This window comes from Gobio gobio (genome assembly GCF_949357685.1).
Source record: "Gobio gobio genome assembly, chromosome: 17".
Lineage (NCBI taxonomy): Eukaryota > Metazoa > Chordata > Actinopteri > Cypriniformes > Gobionidae > Gobio > Gobio gobio.
In genome coordinates, this window is record NC_137110.1 from 24,157,285 (window position 1) to 24,185,217 (window position 27,933).

A 27,933-nucleotide genomic window follows, 5' to 3' on the forward strand; every position below is an offset into this window, starting at 1 on the left:
ACGTCATGCTGTATCGCCCACACTAAGCAAAGAGTCTTTCCCCTTTAACGTATTTTGAATATACACACATTAAAAAAAAAATACTGGCATACTTTGAGACTGCTTGATTTGTCTACTGATCGGGTGATGCCAGTTGTGGTTAAAGCCCAGAGCTGGTCATCTAAAGCGCGCTAATGTGATCAGAAATTCCCAGTTGTGTGTGTACCCTGAATAGACAAAAATAACTAAGCAATTATTAATAACTATAGTGACATCAGTTTTGTTACCTTTTAAGAAAACAATAAAGTTTAGTTAACTTTACATAAGTAACTTTAATCATATTAATGTTAACGCTAAAATATATCCAGTATAATATGGGTTAAAAGGAACACATTTGACAACTTAACCTCCAGTTTGGTAAATCATAATTATGACTTTCTTGACGAAAAAAATTATGAGATAAAGAGTTGAATTTATGAGATATTAAGTCAGAATAATTAGACAAAAAGTCATATTTACACATTGAAACTGGGATCAATCATAATTATTAGATCTTTAAAAAATTAAAAAAGATGTCATATTTTTCAAATTTTTATGCCATAAAATTATAACTATAATTCACTTAATCATGATTTTTTTTCTTTTGTGGCAGAAATGGGCTTTCATAAACATCAGCCAAATAGAAAAATGTAAAAAACAGAAACAACAATTTGTGAACAAATTTTATATTTGAAATAACTTATACATTGGTAAATAAACATTACATGTTGCATAATAAAAAGTTTATAAGAAAGTCACGATTCATTATTCCAAGCAGCGATAAGAAAAGTCATTTGTGTTAAGAACCGTGGCAAAACAATGTCCACAAAGGGTATAATAAAAAGCAATTTCAGGTATAAAAATATATTTTACAAACATTTGATGCCTAGTTATAAAATGTCTTCACATTTGAAAGTAACATTTTAAATCCGCTCAGGCTACTGTCATTATTTGAAGCTACACACCTCAACTCACACACAGTTTGATATTTGACACACTTGTGTATATGTGTGCATCTGAGGAGACAGAGCATTCCACATCCTTCAGGTAGAAGGAATAGAAAATATATATGGGGGGGGGGGGGGGGGGGGTCGGTGACATATTATTCGGGAATAATTAATTTTCCCAGTCAACCATTTTGAATCATGATTCAATTGCATATTAACCAAAGTTAAGGACAATATATATATATATATATATACAAGGACAATATATTTATTTTATGTTTTGTGTTCTCCTCACAGGTGCCACAGTCATAAATCCAGCTTCAAAATAATCTGATGATGAAAACTGTGACAATTATGATGAATTGTTTTGAGTTACTATACATGGATATTTATTAATACCAAAATAACTGCAGAGGTGGAAAGTCCCTGAATCTTTCCAGTTAGGTGTATGTGTTTTGGTGTACAAATGAGAAATATCCAAACTGAATTCATCAGCTTTCCAGGCAGGTGTTGGAAGGAGGTGTTTCTGACATGAAATATCCAGAGGCTCAACTCACTGAGAAGGTTCTCAAAAGTGAGATCCGATAGGGTAAGCAGGGTTGAGGCATCACAGGGGTCCCTCTGGTCTTTTCTCTAAGCTGTACTCTCTGGTCCGGTGCATTTTCCAGCCAATAAATGCCAGGAGTGTAATGCCTAACGTCTTATAGCCCACCTGAAGCCCTAGATACCTGCAACAAGTCATCATGATCATCATAAGTGCTAGTAATTAATCTAATAATACTTATTAGCATAATTGAATTTCTATGTTTAGCATTGTGTTGCTCAATATATGCAAAGTCTACAGTATGTGTGTTTAAGCTCACTAAATTCAAAATCTACCTTTAGGAGTTTTGACACAAATGTACCTTTATAATGTATTTAGGTCAAAGGAGAACATATCCTTACCTGTTTCTAAGAAGATTGTTGTCATAGTAACCACATCCTTGCTTTTTTCCACAAGCCGTTTTCCACCAGATACATGTGGAGTCTATGGTCATCCCAAAGAGAGCCGGAGCTGGCAGCCAGGCTAAGCAAAGAGAGAGAACAAAGAAATAATTTTTACTACAAATTTAAATAAATATATATTGCTATGCATTAAAATACTAAATAAGTGTAGCTAGTTTGTAATAATATTGTTGCAATAAGATTGTGGTGCCTTGTATTGTAATTGGTACCCCTTGTACAGTAGCTATGTTGTTGAATAACCACAAGGGGGCGTATAGTACTTACAGTATTGCAATGCAATTGCAAGGTATTTTGCTAATTTACTTACTCAGAACCCTCAGAAGCAGAAACTGAACCCCAATGGCAAACGACTTCTCTTCTGGAGGAACTGTCCTATAATTAAAGAATGAGTGAAATAAGATTCGTACATTCTTACATTTTAAGTTCTCACACTGAATGCAATGTTATGTTTCTCACCTCAGCACCATCATGTAGATAGGGTTGTGTGTTAGGCTGGCAATAAGTCCGGCCAGAGACATGAGGAGCATTACGGGCAGGAGATAGTGAGGGCAGGCGTTGGCACAAGGGCCAGGCTTGGCGGTGCCCATATCAGGAATACATTGGCAGTTACTAAACATCTGTGTGCAAAGAGATAGTGGATATTATTATGATATGGTTTGTCAATATGAACTTGAGGGCTGTGTTTCTCAACCATGGGTTGTGACCAGTATATATTTTTTTTAAACCAGTGGTGATATAATACTGATTATTGTAAATTGTGTCCAGTAACCCATATATGAACCCATATATAACCCCATGATTGTGTCATTCTTGCTTTTTATTAATATTATATTTATATTATTGCTATAAAAGTAATAATTAAACACATTTTTATTTATTTGTTTGTTAGTTAATTATTTAAATGTGTATCAATGACAAAAAAGGAAAAATAATAAAATAAAATATTGTTTGTAACTGTTGATTTGTTTAACTATATAGGCTTATCGTATTTTAAATGTGAAGAGAAAATGCTTTCAGTACATTTTTTATGTAAAAGGTCTTTGATCAAAATATACATTTTAACACTACAATTAAAAACTGAACGTGTCTTTTCAATAAAGTGTGAGCGAGCCGAACGAAAGTCACAGGACAAACGCAGCAGGAGTCAGATTACATTCAGCATGAGAGGGAAGTAAGAGCTGAGCAGAGCTGAGGTAAGCGCGGCTGTCATTCTCAGCGCGTGTCCAGTCTGGCGCGTTTTCAGATCGCGTATGGAAGCTAAACTTTCATAGGAATTCATTGAAAAGTTGAAACACTCACTTTGCTCTGCACCGCTCCGTTATGAATGCCCGAGGCCGAGCCGAGCGCATTTACATTCTGTGCGTGAGATCTCTCCGCTGTGGGCGGGTTGAAAACATGCAGAACTAGCTCCTTCTACTGGCTGTAGTTTTTAGCCTCTGGCCAAAAATCCTCCAATGACGCAAAATGACGATATTTGCGTCATCGGAGGATTTTTTCCAGAAATAAAATGCATAATTCTCTCGTCTCAGGGGGATATGGGGGGGGAAAGTACCATAATTCAAATATACTACGGGTTTTCTACTGATACAAAGCTTAATGCTGAATCACTGAAGTTACCCTTTACGAGAACAACAAGTGTTTCATTAGACACAGCTAATACTAACACTTATTTTATAATGTTTTCTTGTGCTTCGTTGACTTCTAATACCAAAACGTCCTCCATTGCCTGTTTTGATAAAATTCAAACAACACTGGGAGTCCAGAACCAAGTCTATTTCTTACTATAATTGCCTCTTGGTATGATACGTGCTGTGTCATACAGAATAATTCATCATCAGCCGCTCCTGTAAGTCTCTTGCTGGGCAATTATACAGAAGCTTTAACACTCTAAAGTTGTTCCAAGTCCCCAAAGCACTTCCTCTAGGAAGTATTACTAATTAGCGATTGATTGGACTCAACCCATTGATCGCTAACAGACCATGACTGGCCATTTGCTCAGTGTCGCAAGTACAGCAGAGGCTCACAATGAGCTATCCAGCTTCAGTAATGAGCTAAATAAAGGTCTAAATTGATAGATCTATGCATGCAGTGACCCTGCTAGAACTCTGGCATGAGATGACAATTTCATGAAATATGTTCTGTTTTGTCACATTTATTTATTTACCTGGACTCTGTATGGGTTCTTGGGATCCATGGTGAAGTTGTTGCACCCAGCATGGCAGGGTGAGATGTACTCAATGTTGTTTTCCCCACACACTGGGTTAAAGGTGCTGCTGGGACATGAGCAGTTGGCACTACAGGGCAGAATAAGCCTGCAGGGCATAAAAAAACACAATTTAGCATTTACTTGCAGAACACAGAAACATCTTAAAGAAACAGTTAACAAAAATTATTATTAACTGAAAATATTGACATCCTCATAGCTTCCTTAGCATGTTCGTGAGAATTTGTGAGAAGTAGTGATAGATTGTTCATTTCAATCGGTTCTTTTCAATTCATTTGTCGATAGAGTTCATAAAACTGATCTGAATGATTTGTTCATGAATCGGTCTGATCTGGTTCTTAAATTCATGCATTCATTGACTCAATAATCCAGTTATATTGGGTAACATCTCACTGGACTGGAAGAAGGTGTCATATTGTTTATCACACAATACATTTGTATAGCTTCAGAAGATTGGAATATAGCACACAGGTGGTATGGACTACTGTTATTATATTTTCATGAGTTAAAGATTAAAATCTCCATTTCTCATTCATTGTAATTGTATGCCATCTTTTGTGCTCCATGGAAGAATGAATGGAAGAATGAATAAAGCCTTGGTACAACAGGAGGGTAAGTAAGCAATGACAGAATTTTCATTTTTCGGTGAACTATTCCTTTCACATCCAGAACATAAACGTGCAATTGTCTACAAAATGATACACAATAATAGTAGTATGTTCATAAAGTTCATGTAAAAAAGTCAAATCACTTGAGTTCCCATTTGAATGCATAATGTTCTAGAAACAGACTTTTCCTTTCCTCCAGGTTGGCATAGTGAAAGTGTTCAGATTCGTAGGACACAGTATTTTGAACGTTAAAGTGAACTCAAACAGTAGACTACAAGAACTACTTAACTACATGAACTCCCCTGTGTGCTAGTTCAACTGATTATACACCATTTTCACTGGAAGTTGTTCTGGACCCGAAGATACAAACTTTCACTAGAACACAATGGTCTGAATCCAAACACTGGCAGAAAACAAAGAACAGACTTAGCTCAACAGTGTTTTCAGGGTCTGTGAGAACCGGCTGTCTTTAACACACCCTGTTTATAGAAGAGACATTTATACTACAATCTTAGAAGAAAAGATTCTATATACAAACTGTTAGGCACTTCATATATATACCATTTTAGGGGTTTCCATTATGGCATCATTTAGAGGATTTAAGTTTTAATCAATTAATTTTAATTACATTTTATGAATTAAACAGTTTCCTGAGAGGGGAATGAGATGCTGCGTCATGGCTTTGACACTATGGGAACGCCTCTGCATGAGCCGGTGTCTGAAGCAAGTATCTAAATATGCCAATCTGATTGGCTGGGTATATGGACATTGTAGCGTAATGTAGCGCACCAGAAATGCATGTCGACAGATTCAATTGTCTGATGAAGATGCAGCGGGGTAGCCGGGTGTCTCTCTGAGAACCAGGTTACAAACATAACCTGAGACATTTCCTTTCGAGTTGAACTCACCGCTGCGTCATGGCATCGTTGGGACTTTTCGCTATGCCTAAGGCAAGAGCCTGCCCACAAGCCTGTGCGCAGGCACAGATGCTTGTTGAGCGCAGACTACACTTGGATTAACCCTGAAGAACATGGGATCCTAGGGTTGAATCCGTGTGTCCAAACTGTAGAACCTGATGAAAGTGTTCAGAGAGGACCAGCCTGCCGCAGCACAGACATCCTATAAAGGTGCAGCCCATGCAAGAGCTCTGGAAGATGCTACACTCGTAGTGGAGAGGACCCTAAACCCTAGAGGCGAAGCCATACCACATGCCACATAGGAGAGGGTGATAGCATCTGTAATCCAGTGCAATATCCATCGCATGGTGACCACGTTCTCTTTATTCAGGCCAACTAAGCATACTAGAAGCTGAGAAGTTATACGCCACTGGTCTGAGCGGTGGACATAGATCCTCATAGCATTGACCTAACACAACAAGTGAGGTTCCCTTTCAAATGGTCCTCAACTGCGTCCTCTGGAGGACACTATGGGGAACACTTACAGCATGACTGGTGTCTGAAGCACATGTTTATACGTGACAATGTTATTGGCCAACGACCTCAATCCCAAAGGGCACCTGTATTAGACATCAATTTCTTTCGTCTTCGGGATCCATTATTTTTGCATGTGTGTGTACATGAACATAATGAAGAAACAATCTGCCAAGCCTTTTCAGGAAGCGTGTGCATTCCATTGGAAAGGGAACCCCACTGAACCTTTTATTTCTATGAATATACTTTATTTCTATGAATATACTGAATATTAAAATGTATTTATTTTCCTTTTTTTTTTTACTACAATAGTAATATCTCCCATTTCAAATATATGTTAAATATAGGTTATAGTGTAGCAGTGTGGATTAAGAAAACATTTTTCAACTTTAAAACAATAATATTTAAATAATTAATTTAAATATATTTTTGGACAATATAATTATGCTTTTTTTATGTACATAAAGTTATTTGCATAACTTTATGTACATATATTTAAAAAAATGTTAGCAATATTTTTTTTTAAATAATTTTTGTGTACTTTGAAATATATATATTTTTGTCATATGTGATACCTACGGTGGCCCAGTAGTGCACAACACAACGAAATTTAAAAAGCATATATAAGTTCACAACACAACGAAATAAATCCACAACACAACGGAATGAAACCACAACACAACGAAATCAAGACACAACACAACGAAATCAAGCCACAACACAAAGAAAAATCAACAACACAACGAAATCAAGCCACAACACAAAGAAAAATCAACAACACAACGAAATCAAGCCACAACACAAAGAAAAATACACAACACAACGAAATCAAGCCACAACACAACGAAAAATCCACAACACAACGAAAAATCCACAACACAACGAAAAATCCACAACACAACGGAAATGCTCCCGACCACTAGGGGACTCTCGGAGTGCGGTAAAGTTAGTTTTCCTTGCCTTGTTCTATATAGATTCGCCAATCTTACAAATATTTAAACTCTACGATCAGTTTTAAGTGTGCAGTTGTATATCGACATGAAATATCAATTAAAAATCACTTACGTGCATAATAGCTGCATATTTATACTCGAGAACGCTTTGACCCGCTGCCTCGGCGCTAAGGGAGCGTCTGCCAATTCCACCAAGTTGAAACATAATTTGTATGAATTAAATTTACTTTTTTTTTACATTTTCAAATTCCAATGTTGTGTTGTGCATTATTAAGTCAATTTTACCAATACAATCAAGCTGTGGAATTTTAACATGTCTGTTTTTAAATGTTAAAGTAATTTTAATTCATACAAATTATACGTTTCAACCAATTGGTAGAATTGGTAGACGTTCCCTTAGCGCCGTGGTATCGGGTCAAAGCATTCTCGAGCATAAATATGCAGCTATAATGCATGTAGGTGATTTTAAATTAATATTTCATATAGATAAACAATGGTTAGCCTACATACTGTTAAAACTAATTGTGGTATTGATTTATTTGTAAGATTGCCGACTCTATAGAACAGTGGCAACTTTACAGCGCTCCGAGTGGTCGGGAGCATTTCCGTTGTGTTGTGGATTTTTCGTTGTGTTGTGGACTTTTCGTTGTGTTGTGGACTTTTCGTTGTGTTGTGGACTTTTCGTTGTGTTGTGGATTTTTCGTTGTGTTGTGGACTTTTCGTTGTGTTGTGGATTTTTCGTTGTGTTGTGGACTTTTCGTTGTGTTGTGGATTTATTTCGTTGTGTTGTGAACTTATGTATGCTTTTTAAATTTCGTTGTGTTGTGCACTACTGGGCCACCATAGATACCACACTAAAATATAATATTTAGATTTGAATAATTGTTAGATTTATAGGAAAAAAATTAAAAAGGATCCCTATAATATAAAGCTTTCATGTAGCTTAAACAGTAGATCATGGCACTAACACTCATGGGTTCATCGGATTTGATTCTAAGGGGATCCATGAACCAAAATTTCTCTTATCATGATTGTGCCTTTGAGCAAGGTAGTTAAACTCAGGTTCTCCAGAGGGACTGTCTGTGCAATCAGTCTTCTGACAGTTATTTAACTGAAAATTCCAAACAACATGGAGGCAATCAAACAAATGAGAACGGTCTGTTTTGTGGTTTCTCACCTAAGCAGGCCAGACCCTTTTATTGATTTTTATTGATTTATTAACTTTATCTAGATTGTAAAAATATTGCCTCAATACCAAATCAAAAGAGAATCCCGTGAAACTCACCCATTGGTGCCATTAGATGTTTTGGGGTTAACACCAGCAACATCTTGTGTGGGGCAGCCCATGAAGAAGAGAGGCACACAGCAGAAGACGGAGATGGTGAGCATTACAACAGAGAAACGTGGAATGGCTCTGAATGACAACACCCAGCGTTTCATAATCAGACCCCCGAGCACCATCCCCACCGCAACGGACGGCAGGTTTAAAGCACCTGAGAAAAAACAAAGATTCATTCACAGATATTTTCATAAGGGATCTTTCTCAGTATAAAATCGTGGGGACTATGCCATATTTTAGCTACATATACTGTACACAGCAATGGCAATGAGACTAGGGCCATGCTTCTCCTGAAGCTGTTCTCATAAATAATGTATTCTATTAAAATATGTCGACTGACCAATAAGAAGGCTGCTGTAGGCTGCAGAGGAACTGTACTGGCGCTCCAAGAACTTGTTGAGGAAGGTGGCAAGTCCAGCGATCACAGAGGAGAAACAGCACTGGGTCAGAACCAACAGCATAAAGAGAGGACTTAGCAACAGCCTGACGAACATCTTAGGGAACACTGCAAAAACCCACGTAAAAGAGAAAGTATATATGTATTAATACATTTCCAAACATTTATTTAGCCATTAATTGTAATAATCCAGTGAGATTTTTATCTAAATCCAGAAGAACTGCGACAACGTCTACAAGATGCTTGAAGAAACCAACCTGAAAAGCTACGTGCAAGTGTACCTATAGGACAAACGTTTTTGAAAGCATCCTCACTTGACAACATTTGTACACAAGTGCCTAAAACTTTTCACAGTACTATCTTTGCAGGTTGGAGCGTCTTGGAGACATTGCCGCAGTTCTTCTGGATTTAGTCACAGACAGACTCTGATGGTGAGATCAGATCTCCGTGTGGAGCACACCGGCTGTTGTCAGACTCCTTATGCAAACAAAAATCTCACTGGATTATTACAATTAATGGCAAAATTAACGTTTTGGAAAACTGATATTTCCTACTCACACACTACAGCAGAATATATAAATAACTGGCATAAAACCAATTTTTGAATGAAAATACTAACATGCCTAAGACTTTTGCACAGTATACAGTCATGGCCAGAATTACTGGCACCCCTGGTAAATATGATCAAAGATGGCTGTAAAAATAAATCTGCGTTGTTTATCCTTTTGATCTTTCATTCAAACAATTCGCAAAATTCTAAGTACAAGAATTAAAAGTGGGGGGTAAATCGCATTATGAAATAAATGTTTTTCTCCAAAACACATTGGCCAATATTATTGGCACTTTTATTAAATATTTTTTGCAACCTCATTTTGCCATGATAACAGCTCTGAGTCTTGTTCTATAATGCCTGATGAGTTTGGAGAACACCTGACAAGAGATCAGAGACCATTCCTTCATACAGAATCTCTCCAGATCCTTCAGATTCCCAAGCTCTATTGTTGGTGCTTCTTCTTTTCAGTTCACCCCACTCATTTTCTATAGGGTTCAGGTCAGAGGACTGGGACAGCCATGGCAGAAGCTTCATTTTGTGCTCAGTAACACAATTTGTGTTGATTTTGATGTTTGTTTTGGAACATTGGCCTAATGGAAGATCCAACCATGGCCCATTATTAGATTTCTAGCAGAGGCCGATTTTAAATCTTATATCTTTACTAGAATCCATGATGCCATATAATGCGAACAAGATGTCCAGGGCCTCCAGCAAAAAAAATAGGCCAAAAATGTGTCACAGATCCAGCCGTATTTTTAACCGTGGGCATGGGTTACTTTTTATCCCTCTTTGCACCAAACCTACCTGGTGGGTTTGCTGCCAAAAGTTCATTTTTTTAGTTTCATCTGACCATAGAATCCAGTCCCTTTTTAAATTCCAGTCGTGTCTGAAAACTGAATATGATGGAGTTTGTTTTTGGATGAACGAGGATAGTTTTTTTGAAACCCTCCCGGACAACGTGTGGCGATGTAGGGGTTGTTTGCTTTTTTTTTTAGGCTTTCTGACCCCAAAACTCAACTAATTTCTGCAATTCTCCATCTGTGATCCTTGGAGAGTCTTTGTCCACCCAAACTCTCCTTTTCGCCGTGCATTAGGACAATATAGACACAGGTCTTATTCTAGTCAGATTTGTAACATCTTTAGTTGATTGGAACTTCTTAATTATTGCCCTGATGGTGGAAATGGGAATTTCCAATGCTTTAGATATTTTCCTACAGCCACTTTCTATTTTGTGATACTCAACAATCTTTTGCTGCACATAAGCACTATATTCTTTGGTTTTACTCATTGTGATGAATGATTAAGGGAATTAGGCCTTTGTGTTTCCTTATATTTATACTCCTGTGAAACAAGACGTCATGTTCCTAGTCACCCTGGTGTGCTAAAAAAAGTAAATATTTTACACAAACAATTTTAGGGATGCCAATAATTGTGTCCAACGTGTTTTGGAGAAAAGCATTTATTTCGTAATCTGAGTTTCCCCCCACTTTCAATTCTTTTACTTCAATGAAAGGATATAATTTTGTGAATGTTTTGAATGAAAGATCAAAAGGATAAACAATGGAGATTTATTTTTACAGCCATCTTTGATCATATTTACCAGGGGTGCCAATAATTCTGGCCATGACTGTATAAGGCCGGAAAGCATAAGGCAGGAAATCAGTTTTGCCCTGCGTACACATGAATGAAGACATAATCATGCATAAACCAGCTTCTTACAAATCATGTCCTGGAGGCAGGTATATTCATAAGAACCTGTCAGATCCTGTTAAAGTAACAACCTGATCATGCTGTATTACTCAAGAGACAGATAAACAGCACGTGTATGCCTCTTCAATAGCACAGGACTGCAGAAATATTAGTTCTGATTTATTTACTTAATTTTTTTATTATATATTTTTTCAATTTATTTTATTTCCAATGACCCAAATCACTATATTTCTAACTGTATGTAAACTATTTAAATGGCCATAACTATACTATACTAATAAATGGTCTTACTATACTTTTTCTAAATGGTTAGAGTGGACTTACATTTAAAGAATTCCAGCATGGAGCTCTCTGACTTCTTGGGGTCTTCTTTCATGATGTCACCCTCCAATTCAAAAGACTGCAAAAGAATTGCATATAAATTACAGAAATAAATTACATTTTAAATTAAGTCAAAAATAGAAAACCAAGAGGTTTTTTTTTTTTTAAACCAAGAGAGATCCCTTTTAGCTTTTGTCACTTATTTTCCTTTTTTTAAAATTGTTTTTTATGAAGGTGCCAAATGGTGGATAGATCATTGGAAGCTTTTGTGTGTAGCTTTAAACAGCATCTGCTCATATTAGGAAAACGATATTGTTTATTTATTTATATTATTATTATAATTATTATTGAGTTTGGCTGAGGGAGATGGCAAATCATATTTGGGACACTGAAAATAAAGGGGACCTACAAGATGTGGGCCCATTTTAATGTTTTATAAAATGCTCCACAAAAATTAGAGACACAGATGTGAAACCTCATAAAATAGGTATATTATTAAAATAAACCTCTTGTTTTGTTAGAACTTTCGTTATATATATGTATATATATATATATATATATATATATATATATATATATATATATATATATATATATATATATATATATATATATATATATATATATATATATATATATATATATATATATATATATATATATATATATATATATATATATATATAAACACTTCTGTTTGTTTGGGGTAGTTTGGGGTGAGTAAGATAACATTGTTTAATAACAACATTTTTTAAATAAATGCTGTTCTTTTGAACTTTCTATTCATCAAAGAATCCTGAAAAAAGTTATCATTTGTTTTCAAAATCGATAATAATAAGAAATGTTTCTTAAGCACCAAATTAGTATATTAGAATGATTTCTGAAGAATCATGTTACACTAAAGACTGGAATAATGATTTACAAATCACAGGAATTAATGACATTATGTCAAAAATAGAAAACTGTTAATTTATAATATATATATATAAAATATAATATAATCTTACCGACCCTAACTTTTGAACAATAGAGTATTTCTATTAGAGTTAGGTTTGATATGTATTTTAATTTATATGATATCCTGAATTGTATTGCACTGAGAACATCTGTCACCAATTTGATTAAATAAAAATAAAATAAAATGAAATGCTATATTTGTATTAAGAACATTATAGCAACCCTTCCTGATTAAAAAGTGCAACCAGTTTTCTCCCATGTTTCAAGAATCAGTGCCATATAAGTGTTCAATTATCATTAAAACAAAACCGTGACTGACCTTCTCTACATGAAGGGTTCTGGGGAAGAAGAAGTAAGGGATTGAGGTGAGAGCAAGACCTCCAGCAGTGATGAGAAGACCCATCCACCATGCACCAACCCAGCGAGGGTCAGTAGGCGTCAACTCCAATGCCTCCCCTAAAGAAAAGAAACTCGATAACATGTAACACACTGCAGCTGTCTACAATTAATAGTAACGTAAAGAAAAGGAATACGTTGTTGCTGTCATGTAAAGGGTAAACAAACCTGCGCTGGATCTGTCCACATCCACATAAATCCGCAAAACCACAGAGCCCAGGAGGAATCCAAAGGAAGGCCCAAACACTGACACAGCAAAGAGAATAGCTGCAACATACAACAACAGGAATGTCAATAATCTTTACAGTTCTTTAAATGAACATTATGAAACTCTTGTAAAAAACTAAATGTACCAATATAGAGAGGTGAATTCCCAGCCCCTGCAAAGTCATCTATAAAAGATATTCCAAAAGGTTGGATGGGGACAGAACCGATTCCGAAAAGCAGCTGGGCGGTAGCCATTAACACCCAAAATTGACTGGTGTCCACAAGCTTCCGTGAATCATCCTGACCACAAGTCTCGGCACCCGTTGCATTCACACGCACATCACACATGTCCTGTCTGCTCACTGTTGGATTAAAACACAGAAATACAACACATTCATCCCAACATCCATCATTCATATCAGCCATCAAGATATTTGTGTTTATAACATTTATAAATGTTTACTGGAATGATGAGGACAAAATATCTATGGTCCGCATTTCACACTTAAAACTCGAAGGGAGAAGATGCTCCTGAAGGTTAATTGCTCATCATTTACTCGCCTCATGTTGTTTCAAAGGGGGGTCTGTTAAAGAGTTGGATTCTCATGCTAAAAATGGCCAAAAAATAAAAAAATAAATAAATAGGACGTATGACAGTTGGACGTATGAAGGAGTATTTCTGTGCCAAACAAGTTTCGTAAAGTTTTTTTTCGAGTATGGCCCTGTTTGACGTCATAAAGGGCGGAATTCCTTGTATGGGCACGTTTCCCGGATGTGCGTGTGCGCACATCAACGAGAGCAAGAGCAAGAGCAAGAGCACGCCCATCAACAAGCTTTGTTCGGTTACAGAAGCCGTCGGCAGCGGCGCACAGGACTTGCTCGAGAAAGATTTGTCATTTTGTTTTTAGACCACGAAATCAACAATGTCACTAAAGAAGTGTGTTTTTGGTTGTGAGGGAAAGATAACGTTGTACAGCTTCCCAAATAACCCAGTGTTAAGGAAACAGTGGATGAAGTTTGTTTTTCCAGAGCAGCAATGGAGTTCTGCAAGTGTGTTTGTCAAGAGTCAAAACCACATGCGGTGAGTGAAACTGTATCAAGTGTCTGTGTTTTGTTTGCAATCAGCACGTAAGTGCATAATGTAAACAAGTTATCATGGGATAATGTCATGTTGTATTGTGTGTGAGTGTGTGTCATAGGTGTGTGTGTGTGCACGTGACTCTTTATGTCCGCCCACTGAGATTGGCAGAAACTGTGTTATGCACCATTTAACACAAACTGAGATACTTAGTAAAATGTCAAAGCTGCTCTAGTCCACACAATTGACTTTATGCTGAACGTCATATGAACAAACAGGAAAAAAGCTCTCATTGCATCTGCTTGTCGGAGAAAGTGTTAACGGCAGTACAAACTGATGGCGATATCTATGGACTTTTAAGGTAACCAGCTCACCTAGCTAGTTCTATTTATTGTTGCCATTTTATTTGATTTAAAAATCTATATGTTCGTGAGAAGAAAAACAATTAACCGGAAGCAAAGCAACCTGTTGTTGTGTGCGTAACCCCTATTAAAATGGATGGAGACCAAAAAACACACCATGTTGGACACCATTTACTTTCATTGTATGTAAAAGAGCAGCTTGGACACTCTACAGTACATTTGTCTTTCATGAAAGAAAGGCATACAGGTTTGAAATAACATGAGGGTGAGATAATGAAAAAAAAAACATGGCTTTAAAGACTAAGTTTCCTTTCAACTTTGCACAATGTACAGTATAAGGCCAAATGACAGTATCAGCAGGCAGAATAGGGCATGTGGGAGAATGAAGCAAAAATATAAGGTCTAAGGAAGTGTAAGGAGATAACCATTATCTCTTGGAGTACATTCCAGGTGTATATCTTTCCAGTCTGATCAGTCAGGCGGCCTTATCTCTATAATATCTCTCCACTCCTTTGTCCTCATCTCTTTCCTTTTTTCATTCTATCCTCTCCCTTTTCAACCTCAATTAGTTTATTTCTTCATGTGTTTCCCCCCAACCTAATGTTAAACCCTGTCTGAGAAGGGAGACTAGGGTCAAAATGGACTCTCTCGGAAGCAACTTCCTGTAGACCTGCCTACCCTGTTATGTTGAAGCTGATGTTTATCAGTCAGCTGTGTTATTTTAGATCTAATGTTTGTTGTGTCTGGTTTTTTTCAAAGTATCCTGAGCCTTTTTAAATTAATATGGTGGTATCATTTTGATGAGCTTAGAGTCTAAGATCCTCTGCTCAGGGCATGAAACAATATGAACATGCATAAAAAAAGACAGAAAATGGGGAGAGAGAGAGTGCAGAGCTCATTCCAACAGATGTGTACATTTTCCAAATAACTTTTACACTTTGTAAAATTCACATTAATTGGTTTCATTGAGATAAATATGGATGCTAATGGCCTGAATGACACCTACCATGCAGGACAGAGTCAAAGGTGTAGGGCTGGGACAGGAAGTGAGGTAGAGCTAAGATCATGGCACTTATCGACATAAGCAGTCCACCCAGTCCAATGAATCGAGGTCGATGAACCCGACTACCCATGTAACTGACAAACACTATCAGCACTGTGTTCCCTACCTAAATAAGAAAAAGCAGAAAAACAAGTCACATAAAGCAGCCTGTATTTTTTTCTTATTGCACTTATGCACCTAATACACCAAGCATCCTAACAACAGCAGGATGTTTTCGATTATTTGTAAATATCCTACAGTTTAAAACCTTAACTAGCTTGACTATCTTAGACTTCTCTAAACATCCAGCCACATCAGAAAGACCATGTTGGTTGCAGGGTTATTATCGCATCTAAAACTAAAACCATGAAAACACATTTTCGGGACTTTTCAGCAGATTTAAGTTTTTGTTTTAAGTTATTAATTTCATGATTCATTATCATAAAAATACCTTATACATGACATAATTAGGGAGTCATATAATAAGAGTATGTTTTCTGTTACTAGCTAATATTTGAGATCTGTGTCTGTTGCACATGCTCATTTCCCCTATTTTTACATTTAGATTACCTTTGCTGTCATTTAAAGCTCACTTAAAGTTAATCTTTAAAACACTAAAAATTTAACACTTTTTTAAACCCGATTTCAAAGACAGGCTTTAGATTAAGCCAGGATTAGGCCTTAGTTAAATTAGGACAGTTAAGTAGCTTTTATAAATGTATCTTAGAAAAAAACATTACTGTGTGCATCTTGAGACAAAACAACTGTGACATTCATATTTCACGTCAAAGCAAATTGCTTTCAGTTAAAACATCTCAAACATGCATTTTAGTCTGGTACTAGGCTTAAACCTAGTTTTCATACTGTAGATTATAAAGATGCAATGTCTAAATTCACTTGTAGTATTCACGATTGATTTTAGTTTTTGATTTAGTTGTTTTTTTATCAAGACAAAATAGTATAGAAATTAAATCAGTTATCGGCCATAACATGAAAATAATTATCAGCTTATTAGCAAGAATTTTAATATTGTTTATCCTTACACATCATGTCACTACAATATAACAATATAGTACACTAACTGAGTTAATTTTGAAAGGCAGGAATAATTATGACCTGTAAAATTCAGTTTTCAAAAAGTTAATATCTAAATACACTTAAGCAAACCATTGATGACTCTTTGGAAGACGGCATGAAGTGATCTGTACCTCATGGAGGGAAGAGATGGTCCCTGAGGAGAGGCTGTCCAGTCCATAGCGTCTCTCGATTGTGGTGATGGTGCTCTTGAAGTAAGAGCTATACATGAGCTGAGTGAGCTGGAGCAGGCCATGGCACAACACGAAAAACTACAGGAAGAGCAAAAAAGTGCACCAGAACTGTCAGGCATATGGGTTATGATTACCAATTATAATTATCAAGTTTAATAAAAATTCCGCTACGATAAAAGTAATGATACTCTATGATCTGTATGTTGTTACAGTGTCACATGGGAGTTATTTGAAAAAGCACGTCTGAAGATAAACAACAACTCCCTAAATTTAGAGTTCCCTTCCAAATCTCGACAGACAGTAAGATCTGGGACCTTAATCTTCACTGCCTCACCTCAGAACATAAAGGTTAACCATACTGATTTCACAATATATCTGGTCACTTTGTGTTTGGTTTGCAACGTGAAGGCCAAGTATGGTAACCCATACTCGGAATTTGTCCTCTGCATTTAACCCATCCAAGTCAATGCCCTAAATCACAAAAAGGGAAAAGGCAACATAGTTTAAACCAAACGTAGAGCTCTTAAAAATCACTTTCAAGATTTACACTGTTGTTTTAATCCAGCTATTAAAAGCTGCCGTTGCCCCCAAAGCTCCTCATTGTGCAAATAAGCGATAAAACACAGGCGGTTCGTAAAAGAGAAAACTGGAGCAGAGGTGTCTCTGCTTTCCATTAGTATGTGACACTTTTCTGTACATTTTCAAAGCCTGGAAAGAAGTTCTACCATTCTTGAAGTCGGCATGAAATGAAAATTCATCCTAGCTATTTTGTAAATGCATGTTATAGATCTAATTATGAAGATTTCCTTGCATATTCCATTTTTTTATGTTTGTAATAACTTCCGGTGAAAACGGCAGACTTCTCTAATCATTTAGTCTGCTAAAACCTGATCAATTAACTGCAAGCTCACATTAATTTTAAGTGCAATGCCCACATCTTAAAATCCAATCCAAAAATTAAGTACAGTACCAAATTGTAACATAAAAAATATTTTTTGTTTAATCATGACTAAAATAACTACTAGGGTGTGTTTTTAGGGGGTTACCATTGTGGTGAAATGTTCAGCATGTGCTATGGTTGATTAGCCTGACAAGCCAGACCCACATTAAGATGTTGGGTCTGGGAACTCACCATTGGCAGGGCTCAATCCGAGGGGCGGGATAAAGGTTGTCTTTCAAATTCCCTCTGCGTACAATGGTTTAGCGCTACAACCAACCAGAGCAACGAAGAAGGTAAAGCGGAGCTAGTTGATAGATTAAACTTTCGCCGTATCCGGTCGTCAAAACTCCGAACACATCTTCCTTTCTTAAGAATGGCTTCAGTGCCGTTCTTTGTTCTCTTCTCAAAGAAAAGCTTAACTCCAAGTCTTCCAGAGTCGCGGCCAAAGCCGATTCGAAAGACCACTGTTCGCCAGTTTCTTTGTTTACGAGTAGCACGCGGAACCGCGGCAACTCTGCCGTCATTATGTTAAGCCCGCCCACCGACTCTATAGACAATGAGATTGGCCTGACCAGAGTTTGTTTTTTCCAGCTCGCAAGCCAACAGAGAGTTGCTAGACTAGCCTGGCTGCAAATTAGATTTGCTGCAGCTAGGGTGCGTCTAGATTTCTAGGCTAATGGTTGATGACCTGCTAACAAGAATTTAAGCTTTTTTAAAATAAAAAGCAACTACTATTGCTTTGGATGTAACCGTAATACACTACCTAACAAGAAAAACTGTTAAGCTTGTTAGTATGTGTTATTATTAGCAGCTATAAAAAATTGCTTGCATTAACTTTACTTGATTAAAACATGGACAGTTGTGCAATGTGATTGAAAAGTTATCTATACTCAAATACTTCAGGTAGGATGAACTTGAATGAATTAGTTATTTGGAGGTCTTTAAGTTTACTAAATTCAGTTAAAGAACAATTCCCACCACACTGACGGAGACAGACAGAAACAGCTTGAACATGCTGAATCGGAATTAGAATTGGCCTTTAGTTTTTCATACGTGAAGTATTTAACTAGAGATAACATCTTTCATGCCATGCTTTAAGAGATGCATATACAAAACAAACAAACAAACAAACAAAAACAAAGCTAGAGCACAGACATACTTGTTGTTCTGGTTGGCAAATTATCTGATTGTAATGTTTGTCTAGAGAGTTAGCAGCATTTTACCTCTCTTGAGGGAGGTTCTTGACAATAAGCCAGAAATGCAGTGGCAATAAAAGCTCATAAATTGGAACGTTTCCCTGTTTGTGTGTTTGAGAAAGACGTAGCTGCTCCCATATGATATAACACTTTTTTGTGGCCAAGACATCATGAACACAAGCAGGGGAAAGTTCACAGAGTTCTCAGAGGCATGAAGCAATCTGATGGGGCATGTAGAGATCTGGACTGGATTTCCTAAACAAACACAAGACATAAATCCCTCTCCTTTGCTCTCTTCCAGCTCTCAATTGCAGGCCAAAGCACAATGCTTTTCGATGGCTTCTAGAACAGCTAATGCTTCCATTAAATCTTCGGCTTTATGGTTTGTTAGCACACATAATAGCTGCTTTTGACACAGTTGCTACGATTTATTTCTTGTTTTTCAGGGAATGGGCTTTTAATTACAGAAATATTTTGATAGGCTGTGTCCTCTCAAGCAGCCCAACTAAATGCCTTTGTTAGACGTTTGAATGGCAGCTCTGTGCCTCTTTCTGCCCTAGTTCCAGTTCCACATTAGGTTCAGTTGGAATTCGACACGCAACATCCATGATTGTATTCTTTCATGTATAATGTTACAAGCAAGCTCAAGCATCAAGATCTATCTTTTGTTTTTTCAAGACATTACTCAACATGTGTCCCTGTGGTTAAGTAGATGTACTATGATCAGGGCATGTTACTATACTATACAGCTATTAGGCCTTAACCAAAGAGCAGGCAATAGCACATGTACAGCATAATCTGACATAAGTTCCTACACAAATTACAGCTGGCAGGTTCATCAGTGCGTAATTCTCCTCAAGCAGTCGTAAATCTTTTGCAGAGCTGGCACATGTTTGATCACTCGCTGCGTTGTGAATGACTACTACAAAGTAGCCTTGGGTAAGCACAAAGCATGCTGAATGATTTGTTTTGTATTGAAGCAATGTGTGAATCATTTTTGGAATTTGGGAAGAACAAAAATAAAACAATCCTGACATATGTAAGAGAAAATTATTGTCAGACATTTGTCCTACTGTTATGCATTTAGGCCCTGGCAGGCTGCTTTACGCATTCTAGGAAATTAGAAAAAAAAAAAAAAAAAGAGTCAAATTACTTTTTCCATAGAGGTATCGGCATAGAGCAATGTACTCTGTACATTGAGATGCAACTCCAACGATTTCAATCAGATTGCCTACATAACCTCATTGCTCACTGGCCATGTGACCCATTCTTTGGATGTTTTCATTTCGCATTTCATTCAAGTGTTTGGCCAGACTGATTATTTCCTATCTGTCCATGATCAGCTGATCAGTGTGCATGTAACGTGAACTGCTTCAGGGACATTGCTGTTTCTGATTATGCTCTCCAAATTAGAACACTTGCAGCAGCCAGTGGGTGGAACACTTATAGGCAGGGTCTCGCTCTCTTACTACGATGATGCAATGGGATTAGAAAACCTGATTCAATGCTATGTACGGGTCTCTCAACATCTCACTGCCTGCCAGCTTGATTCTACACCACTGCAACATTCGCCCATCTTGCCATCAGCCATACCTCCAGCACCAGGCCATGGAGGAGTACATTGAGGAGACCCTCCATCAGGGTTTTATTCGCCCATCTACCTCCACTGCCACTTCCAGTTTTTTCTTCATGGCATAGAAGGACGGAGGCTTGTGGCCCTGCATTGACTACAGCACCCTGAACTCACAAACAATCAAGTATCATTATCCTCTTCTTCTGGTCACTGCAGCCCTTTACAATGCTTCTTAGGCTTCACCAAATTCTACAGAAGATTCCTAGCCCACTTCAGCAAGATCAGTGCTCTATTAAACTCCATGCTCAGAAACCGGCCGAAGTCTCTGTCCTGGGATCCAGCTGCCATGAAGGCCTTCCAACTGCATCCCTCCTACCCTGTCACATGTCAATCTTGACCTACCTTTTGTCATGGAAGTGGACGCGTCTACCACTGGGGTAGGAGGGGTCCTCTCTCAGCAGAAGGGGAAACTCTGTCCATGTGCCTAATAAATAACAAAAGAAATTGTCCCCGGCGGAGCAAAACTATGATATCGGTAATGGAGCTTCTGTCAATCAAGTTGGCCTTGGAAGAGTGGAGACACTGGCTGGAGGAAGCCAAACATTCATTTAAGGTTATTACTGACCATCAAAATCTGGAATATCTCAGAGATACCCCCCCCCCCCCCCCCCCCGTCAAGCTCGCTGGGCTCTCTTCTTCACACGGTTCCACTTCACAGTTACCTACAGACGAGGACACAAGAATTAGAAGGCTGATGATCAAATGATGCTCTATCCCATTTGCACTCACCCGAGGTCCCCACCAACCAAGCTGAACCCATACTCCCTCCAGCCATCACTGTAAACCCCATCTAATGGTCGTTGGACCGCCAGATCACAGAAGCAGCATTTTCTGAGCCAGCTCCACTGGGAGGTCCTGAGGGACGGATGTACGTAACCATCAGCCTTGCGCTTGTCCCTCATGGACTCATGGAGTTCATACCTCTCTGGGATCCAGACACCCAGGCAGCCAGCAAACCCTCTCGCTTCTCCGTAACCATTACTGGTGGCCCAGTATGACCCAGGATGTCGCTCGGTGTGTAAAAAAGGTTAGGTTAAAAAAAGGTTAGACACCCCGTCACTTACCTGAAGGAAAGCTCGTACCACTACCCATTCCTTATAGACCTTGGTTTCCAAGGCACTCTTCTAACAAGTTTTCCCCAATTATCATGCCCCAGTTCGTTTCTCGAGTCTGGAAGGCATTCATTCAACTACTGGGAGTCTCAGTAAGCCTCTCCTCTGGATATCATCCCCAGACTAATGGCCAAACTGAGCGTAAAATTCAGGACAGAGGGTGCTACCTGAGGTCATCAGTCACCAGCACGGCTGGAACCGTTACCTCCCTTGGGTGGAAGTATGCCCAAAACTCTCTATGTCAGTCGACCACCGGGTTAACCTCCTTTCAGTGCATTCTCAGTTACCAACCACCCCTGTTTCTCAGGTGAGCCTTCTGATGTTCCAGCTGTAAATCTTTGGTTTCAGGAGAATGAGAGGGTCTGGGACTTAGCTCATGTCCACCAGCATACGAAAGCATACGAGCCAGGCTGACGTAAGAAGAACTGAGACTCCCACTTACCACCTGGGACAAAAGGTCTGGTTTTCCACAAGGGACATTCATCTTCGTCTACCTTGTCGCTAGCTGTAGTCCCCGCTACATACAGTAGGTCATTTTGCCATCCAAAGACGAATCAACAAGGTTGATCTACAGGTTAAATCTCCCACCTCACTACTGAATCTCACTTACTTTTCATTTCTCTTTGCTAAAACCACACAGTAATTCTCTGGTTTCCTCTTCCACAGGGTCTGGTACAGCTGACGTACCTCCTACTCAAATGTAGTCAGATGAAAGGCTCGTCTACAGGGTACACATCATCCTGAACTCCCGGTGACAGGGCGGTCGATTAGAATACCTCATAGACTGGAAGGGATACGACCCAGACGAGAGATCCTGGGCATTACATGATGACATAGTAAATCCATCATTACTGGCTGAACTCCATTCCAGCCACCCTGATCATCCAGACGCAGAAGCCGCTCTCGTCGCCACCCATCTCAGTCATTGGGAACTGCCCATGGGGGGGATTTACTTTCACAGATTCCTCAACATCATCAGCACCAGACCCCACAGCTAGACCCATTCCTTCATTATCTCCAGAATATTAACGTGTAACACCTGCTGCAGCTCATCAAGGACACTCATATAAACTTTCCCTTCACCACCTCACGACTGCTTACCTGCTACAAAGACTTACCTTCTGTGTACTCTATCTTCTGTTCGTCCTTAATCATCCGCCAGTCATCATCTTCCTCATCATGATCATCCTACAAAAGATAAGAAAAGACTTTTGAGGAGTGGTGTCAAAACGTTTATCTGCCCGTGCAACTCACCTGAGAGATTCCTGCTTGTGTGTGCATATGATTTTAATAAACTGCCATCACTGTGCATACCTGCCTCCTCTTCTGTTTGTGACACCTGTAAACAGTGGATCTTCTCAACCTTTTTGACTTGTCCAACACAACATTCGAAGGCCCCTCATACAGTATATACTATTTTCTTCAGCATGTTCTGCTGAAATTATGAGAAAGCTGCTTGTTTATTAACAGAAACTGGCAGTGTCAATATATTAAATTAACCACAATCATTCTTGTGACTCCAAAGGTTTCTTATGGGAATTGATGGTTTCTTAAATAACCTTTAACATCCATGTAACCGTGTATGTGTTTGGCATTTCAATTAAAAATCTAAATTAATGATACAGTTGTTGTCAGATTTTAATGTATTAGATGACTGAACTGTAATCTTGTCAAAGAGATTTGGAGACTTCAGTGAGTTCAATTAGATTTTCACATTCAAATAGATTGTAGAAATTGTTTGACTATTGCCTAAATAGATAGACTGAGATGACCGCCAAGTGAACTTACGTGCCTTTAGGGGACTTTGATAGAGTATCATTAGTTTTGAATCAGCAGAGCCTTTTAATGATGTTTGAATTGCACTGACATTGTAAATCAGGCCTAATGTTCTGAGGATACTGTGTGTGATTCAAACTCCACAGATATAAAACCAATGATGAAAGATTCAATGAACGTGCTGAAAAGCAGTTCCTGTCGTCTGTCCAGACCTGGATTTTCCCCCTCTTCAGAAGCTATTGTGCTACAAAAACACTCCTGCTGAGTAAAGAGAATCAGGGGAAGACTTTGATGTTTGATGACTTACATGCATCTCTGCACTACTATCACGTGTTACAGGAGCCATTCAGCAGACATTTTCGGATTTCCTCAGGATATAAAACTTAAACAGTCAAAAAGTACAAGCCCAACATCCCAATCATTTTTGCCCATCCTGTGCACCCCAGCTACAAACATAACAGGACATTTAGGAGCCGTTTCACTTCAACTCTGTATTCTATTCATATTACAAGAACACATTTCGTAATGACAAGCATAATTTAATAATGACTGCAGTGCAAAATAATCATCTCCCTCAAGCCCAGGTCTTGTGAGCTATGTTTGAATTCACAGATTTTCACATTGAATGGCTTCAAAGAAAATCTTGCAAATGGGACTCTAAAAAAATCAGCAATGATTCGATGAAATAATTTTTTTTTTAAAGAAGCTAATGCAATACAGATTTAACAATTACTTGTCCCAGTAAAAAGTAAATGTACCTTTGCATGACAATATTAAATACTGCCAAAAGTAAATAAATGGATGGTAGAATAAGTGGAAAATTTTTTAATAAGTGTGATCTTAAGGCCCACTTAAATGATATGATAAAATAAATTATATTCTCATTTTCTAATAACAAGCTAAAGAAAACAATGCTGTTTTGAAATCCCAGCCTGCATTTAACTAAAAAAAAGGCGTTAAGATGTTAATGTCTTTTTTCTGATTTTAACAGAATTATGTAATTATGTATGCTAATACAGAGAAAAATGTGCCTAAAATGTTTAAAAGCAAAAAAAAACCTTACAAAAAAATAACTAACAATTGGTTAAAACTGCAGTAGCCTATTACCTGTCAATTCAAATGAGTTTAAATCTGAAAAGGGCTTTAGGGATTGTAAACAGGTCATGAGTCCACCGAACAGCATGTTCTACACCTTCTTTCAACATAGGGGAGAGCGGGGCATTACCTAACGCTTTTTGGATTTCTCAGTTTGTGTAAATTCACTTAGGGTTCAGATTATTTATTTTTTCCCACATTAATTTCACACGTCTAGCACAATTATGTGGTTTTGTTTCATTAATACGGTGTATACTTTTTTCTTGATTTACCCCGAAAGAATGGAAGTGAAATGTGACAACATGCCCCATAGGTGGGGTGCAATGTAACGTGAGGGGCACAATGTAACATGATCATATGACAGCTTAAAATGTTATCTGTTATCTAAAAAAATATCAATGACAAACTAAAATATTTTGTCAATAAAATGGAATTATTAAACTTTTTCAAATAAAATAATGGCATTTGTTAATCATTAAAACATTTGAGTTTGACAACAAACACACAGCAAAAAACAGCTATACAGCATAGTTAAAACATAAAAACAATTAATAACTTCTGAGCATTGACTCTCAGTCCTTATTCACCTTTTTCTCATGGTTTCTCAATAGAATTCATAAAAGTATAGAATAGAATAGCATAGTTCTTCTAACGCAGTGTTACAAAATGCCCCAGTTGCATAACTGGGATTTAAACCGTGGCTTGTGTCTTCTGCTGGTTAGATCAGCATTAAAGAACTATCTCAACAGTTAAAAACAGATAAATATTAAAGCAATATCAGATGTGTCTTGTTTTAAATAAACACAAAAAAACAGAGATGAAAAATAAACTTAAGAAATGTACTTTTGTTAAATTATTAAATCACTTTGTTCAGTGATATCTTCCAAAGATTTTAAAATTTTGGTGCAATTTTTTCTCTAAATAATGTTGATATGGCAACTAATAAATACACTAAGTTTTGTCATCCTGGCAAGTGTCGAAAGTTTTAAACCATGTGTGTTACAACTAGCCCCGTGTTAGGTTGTGCCCCACTCTCCCACACGTCATCACTTCTTGACTCATTCCAATGAACAAAACACACATATGCAAAACCTGTCCGTTTAACATAACAGTTGTGCTCCATTGGTCACACAGACACAAATGCTCAATCCATTTACAACACTCTCCACCCTTATTGCAAACACATAAAGTCTAAGTAAGAGCTGAGTGCATGTGTGTGTCATAGAGAAGCAAAATGGTCAGTAACTTAAAAAAAAAAACGTCAATAGTCTATTTTTGATTTTGCAGAGTACTTAAAGCTTCGCGTGAAACTTGTACTCTCATTCATTAGAAATTAATTACCACAACAACAGACAGTATCCTAATAAGGGGACGAAAAGGAATTCCATAGAATGAAGTAAGGCGAAGTAAGGCAAACTAAGCAGACACTTTCCGTATCTGTGTCATATCAAGTTGTCGTAGCTATTGTAATTACAAACAACCATCTTCACTGGAATTGTTTCTGCTCAGTGTAACATGCCAACAATTTATCAAAATTACAAAAAACAGATCTGATGTGGGTGTGAAACACTTAGGTGAACAAATGTTCTGTTCGTCTTTTAATATGACAAACAACCTTCAGGCTGGTTTGTCACAGGTGATTCGACAACAGTTAGTTACTTTAGGTGGAGTGAAGAGGATTTTTTTTAAACTTAGAAGGAATTTTCTATAATACCTAATCACAAAGTTATGCTACAGGGTCGATCACTGTGAAATTGAGTAAGCGCAACAAGTGAACAGTAGGTTTGTTAACATGCTCTGATTTCCTATTGAATCCAGTCTGATTTCATATTCTGAAAGTTCGGTTAATGAACCCTAAACTTTGCATTCCGGACGGTTCACATTTTCGTTCACATGTGCATATTGCAAACAATGCACCAAATATAATAATGCCACCAGAGCTACTGTGACCTTAATGTACCTTAATCTGACATATATGTTAAGAGTTTTTTAAGCAAATATTTAGTAAATATTCAGTCTACTCCACTGACCAGTTAATAAGATCTCTGGTCAAGGTATTTTTTTTAATCCAACTGCGTATGCTTAGTTTTTTCCTACTCATTGAATTATTTCAGGTCTACACCACCCCTTTCAATACAATGGACATTTCATTTAGATTCATTTAGATAAAGAAAACTTTAAATCGATTAAGGTGTTTACATGAAGGCTTAGCAATCCGAATGAGCCATCAATCCAAATATAAACAGATTTATTTGGAGCATAAACAGCAACAATAGTCAAGATCTGATGAGAGAAATGAACAGACATATCTATTACAAATAAATCCACAAATCTCTGGCAAAACTAAGTTGAAATAGTTCTGACACCACTTTGTAACACAAAACAGTCTGTGGTCAGGGGATCTTTCTCCAAACACAAAAACACCATAATTAAATATCATAAGCATGACAGTCATAATTTGCAAGATGTCAGAACCATTATTTTGTCTAATAGCCCTACATTCCACAGACATTCGTTTGAGAGTAAAACTGAAATGAATGCAGTTCATGCTATAATTTAACAAAGCATCGCTTCTGGCAAGCCATCTGATAGATATACTGCCCCCTGGGCCAAGGTCCTCATCCACAGCTGCTTCAAACTGACAGAAGTCTATCTGCGCTGACAGTCAGAAACAGCAAAACCTGTTTCTGCTGTCAGAAACCTCAAATTAAACATTCAGGGCTTCAAACAAGCTGGCTTTATAAGTGTGAGATACATCAAATATACCTGCACGACTTAATGAATTAGATCCAGTGAACCTGTTTACTATATACAAATTGATAAGTGGGATTATGGATTGTAAAGAGCAAGACTTTAATCCTAATGCTGAGCAGTGAACTAATAAAACATAAAGCCCTAAGAATGTTTAAGAGTGTTGAAGACAAAAGTTCAGGTTCAAAGTCCAAAGACAACTAAAATTATGACAGCACAAATAATAATATAATGTACCACCACTGGAAGTCACATTTCCACCACCACCAAGAACAACAACAACAACAAGTGCATTGTAAATTGTTTTTTAAAGTATCTTCAAACAGATATTAAACAGTTTAGAACATATGTCTACTAGTGACAGTAGCTAAACAAAAATAATAACTTCAAATAATATTTATATCGAAGATAAACTAATCAAATTAATAACTTATAATTAGGCCTACATAATAGGCTAGTATTATCAACAACAACCATAAAACAATAATAATGATTTACCTTTATGTTACTAAACAACGCTGGCTTGTGTTTCTTTATGTCTTTGTCGTATATGTCCATGTTGAAAGTTGGTTGTTAAGCTTGTTTCAACAAGGATGAACTAGACACGTTTCCACT

General features: G+C 37.5%; 1 protein-coding gene across 1 annotated transcript; it reads right to left on the reverse strand.

The window, feature by feature from the left end:
* Positions 1-691: 691 nt before the first annotated feature.
* Positions 692-27,933, reverse strand: slco2a1 (solute carrier organic anion transporter family, member 2A1). The gene is made up of 14 exons (XM_079840353.1): positions 27,817-27,933; positions 16,756-16,893; positions 15,512-15,674; positions 13,212-13,427; positions 13,027-13,125; positions 12,782-12,918; positions 11,509-11,584; positions 8,865-9,029; positions 8,471-8,678; positions 4,135-4,282; positions 2,427-2,587; positions 2,278-2,342; positions 1,911-2,031; positions 692-1,693 (listed from the first exon to the last, which is right to left on the reverse strand). The coding sequence occupies exons 1-14, from the start codon at positions 27,874-27,876 to the stop codon at positions 1,573-1,575; spliced, it is 1,878 nt and encodes a 625-aa protein (XP_079696479.1). The 5' UTR covers positions 27,877-27,933; the 3' UTR covers positions 692-1,572.

Bases quoted from the DNA above. Each gene is read 5' to 3' on its own strand.
- slco2a1 (XM_079840353.1), bottom strand. From the start codon at position 27,876: ATGGACATATACGACAAAGACATAAAGAAACACAAGCCAGCGTTGTTT. The intron at 4,283-8,470 runs GTGAGTTTCACG...TATGCCCTGCAG, and splicing joins ACATCTAATGGCACCAATGG to GCTTATTCTGCCCTGTAGTG. The intron at 2,343-2,426 runs GTGAGAAACATA...CTTTAATTATAG, and splicing joins ATCTACATGATGGTGCTGAG to GACAGTTCCTCCAGAAGAGA.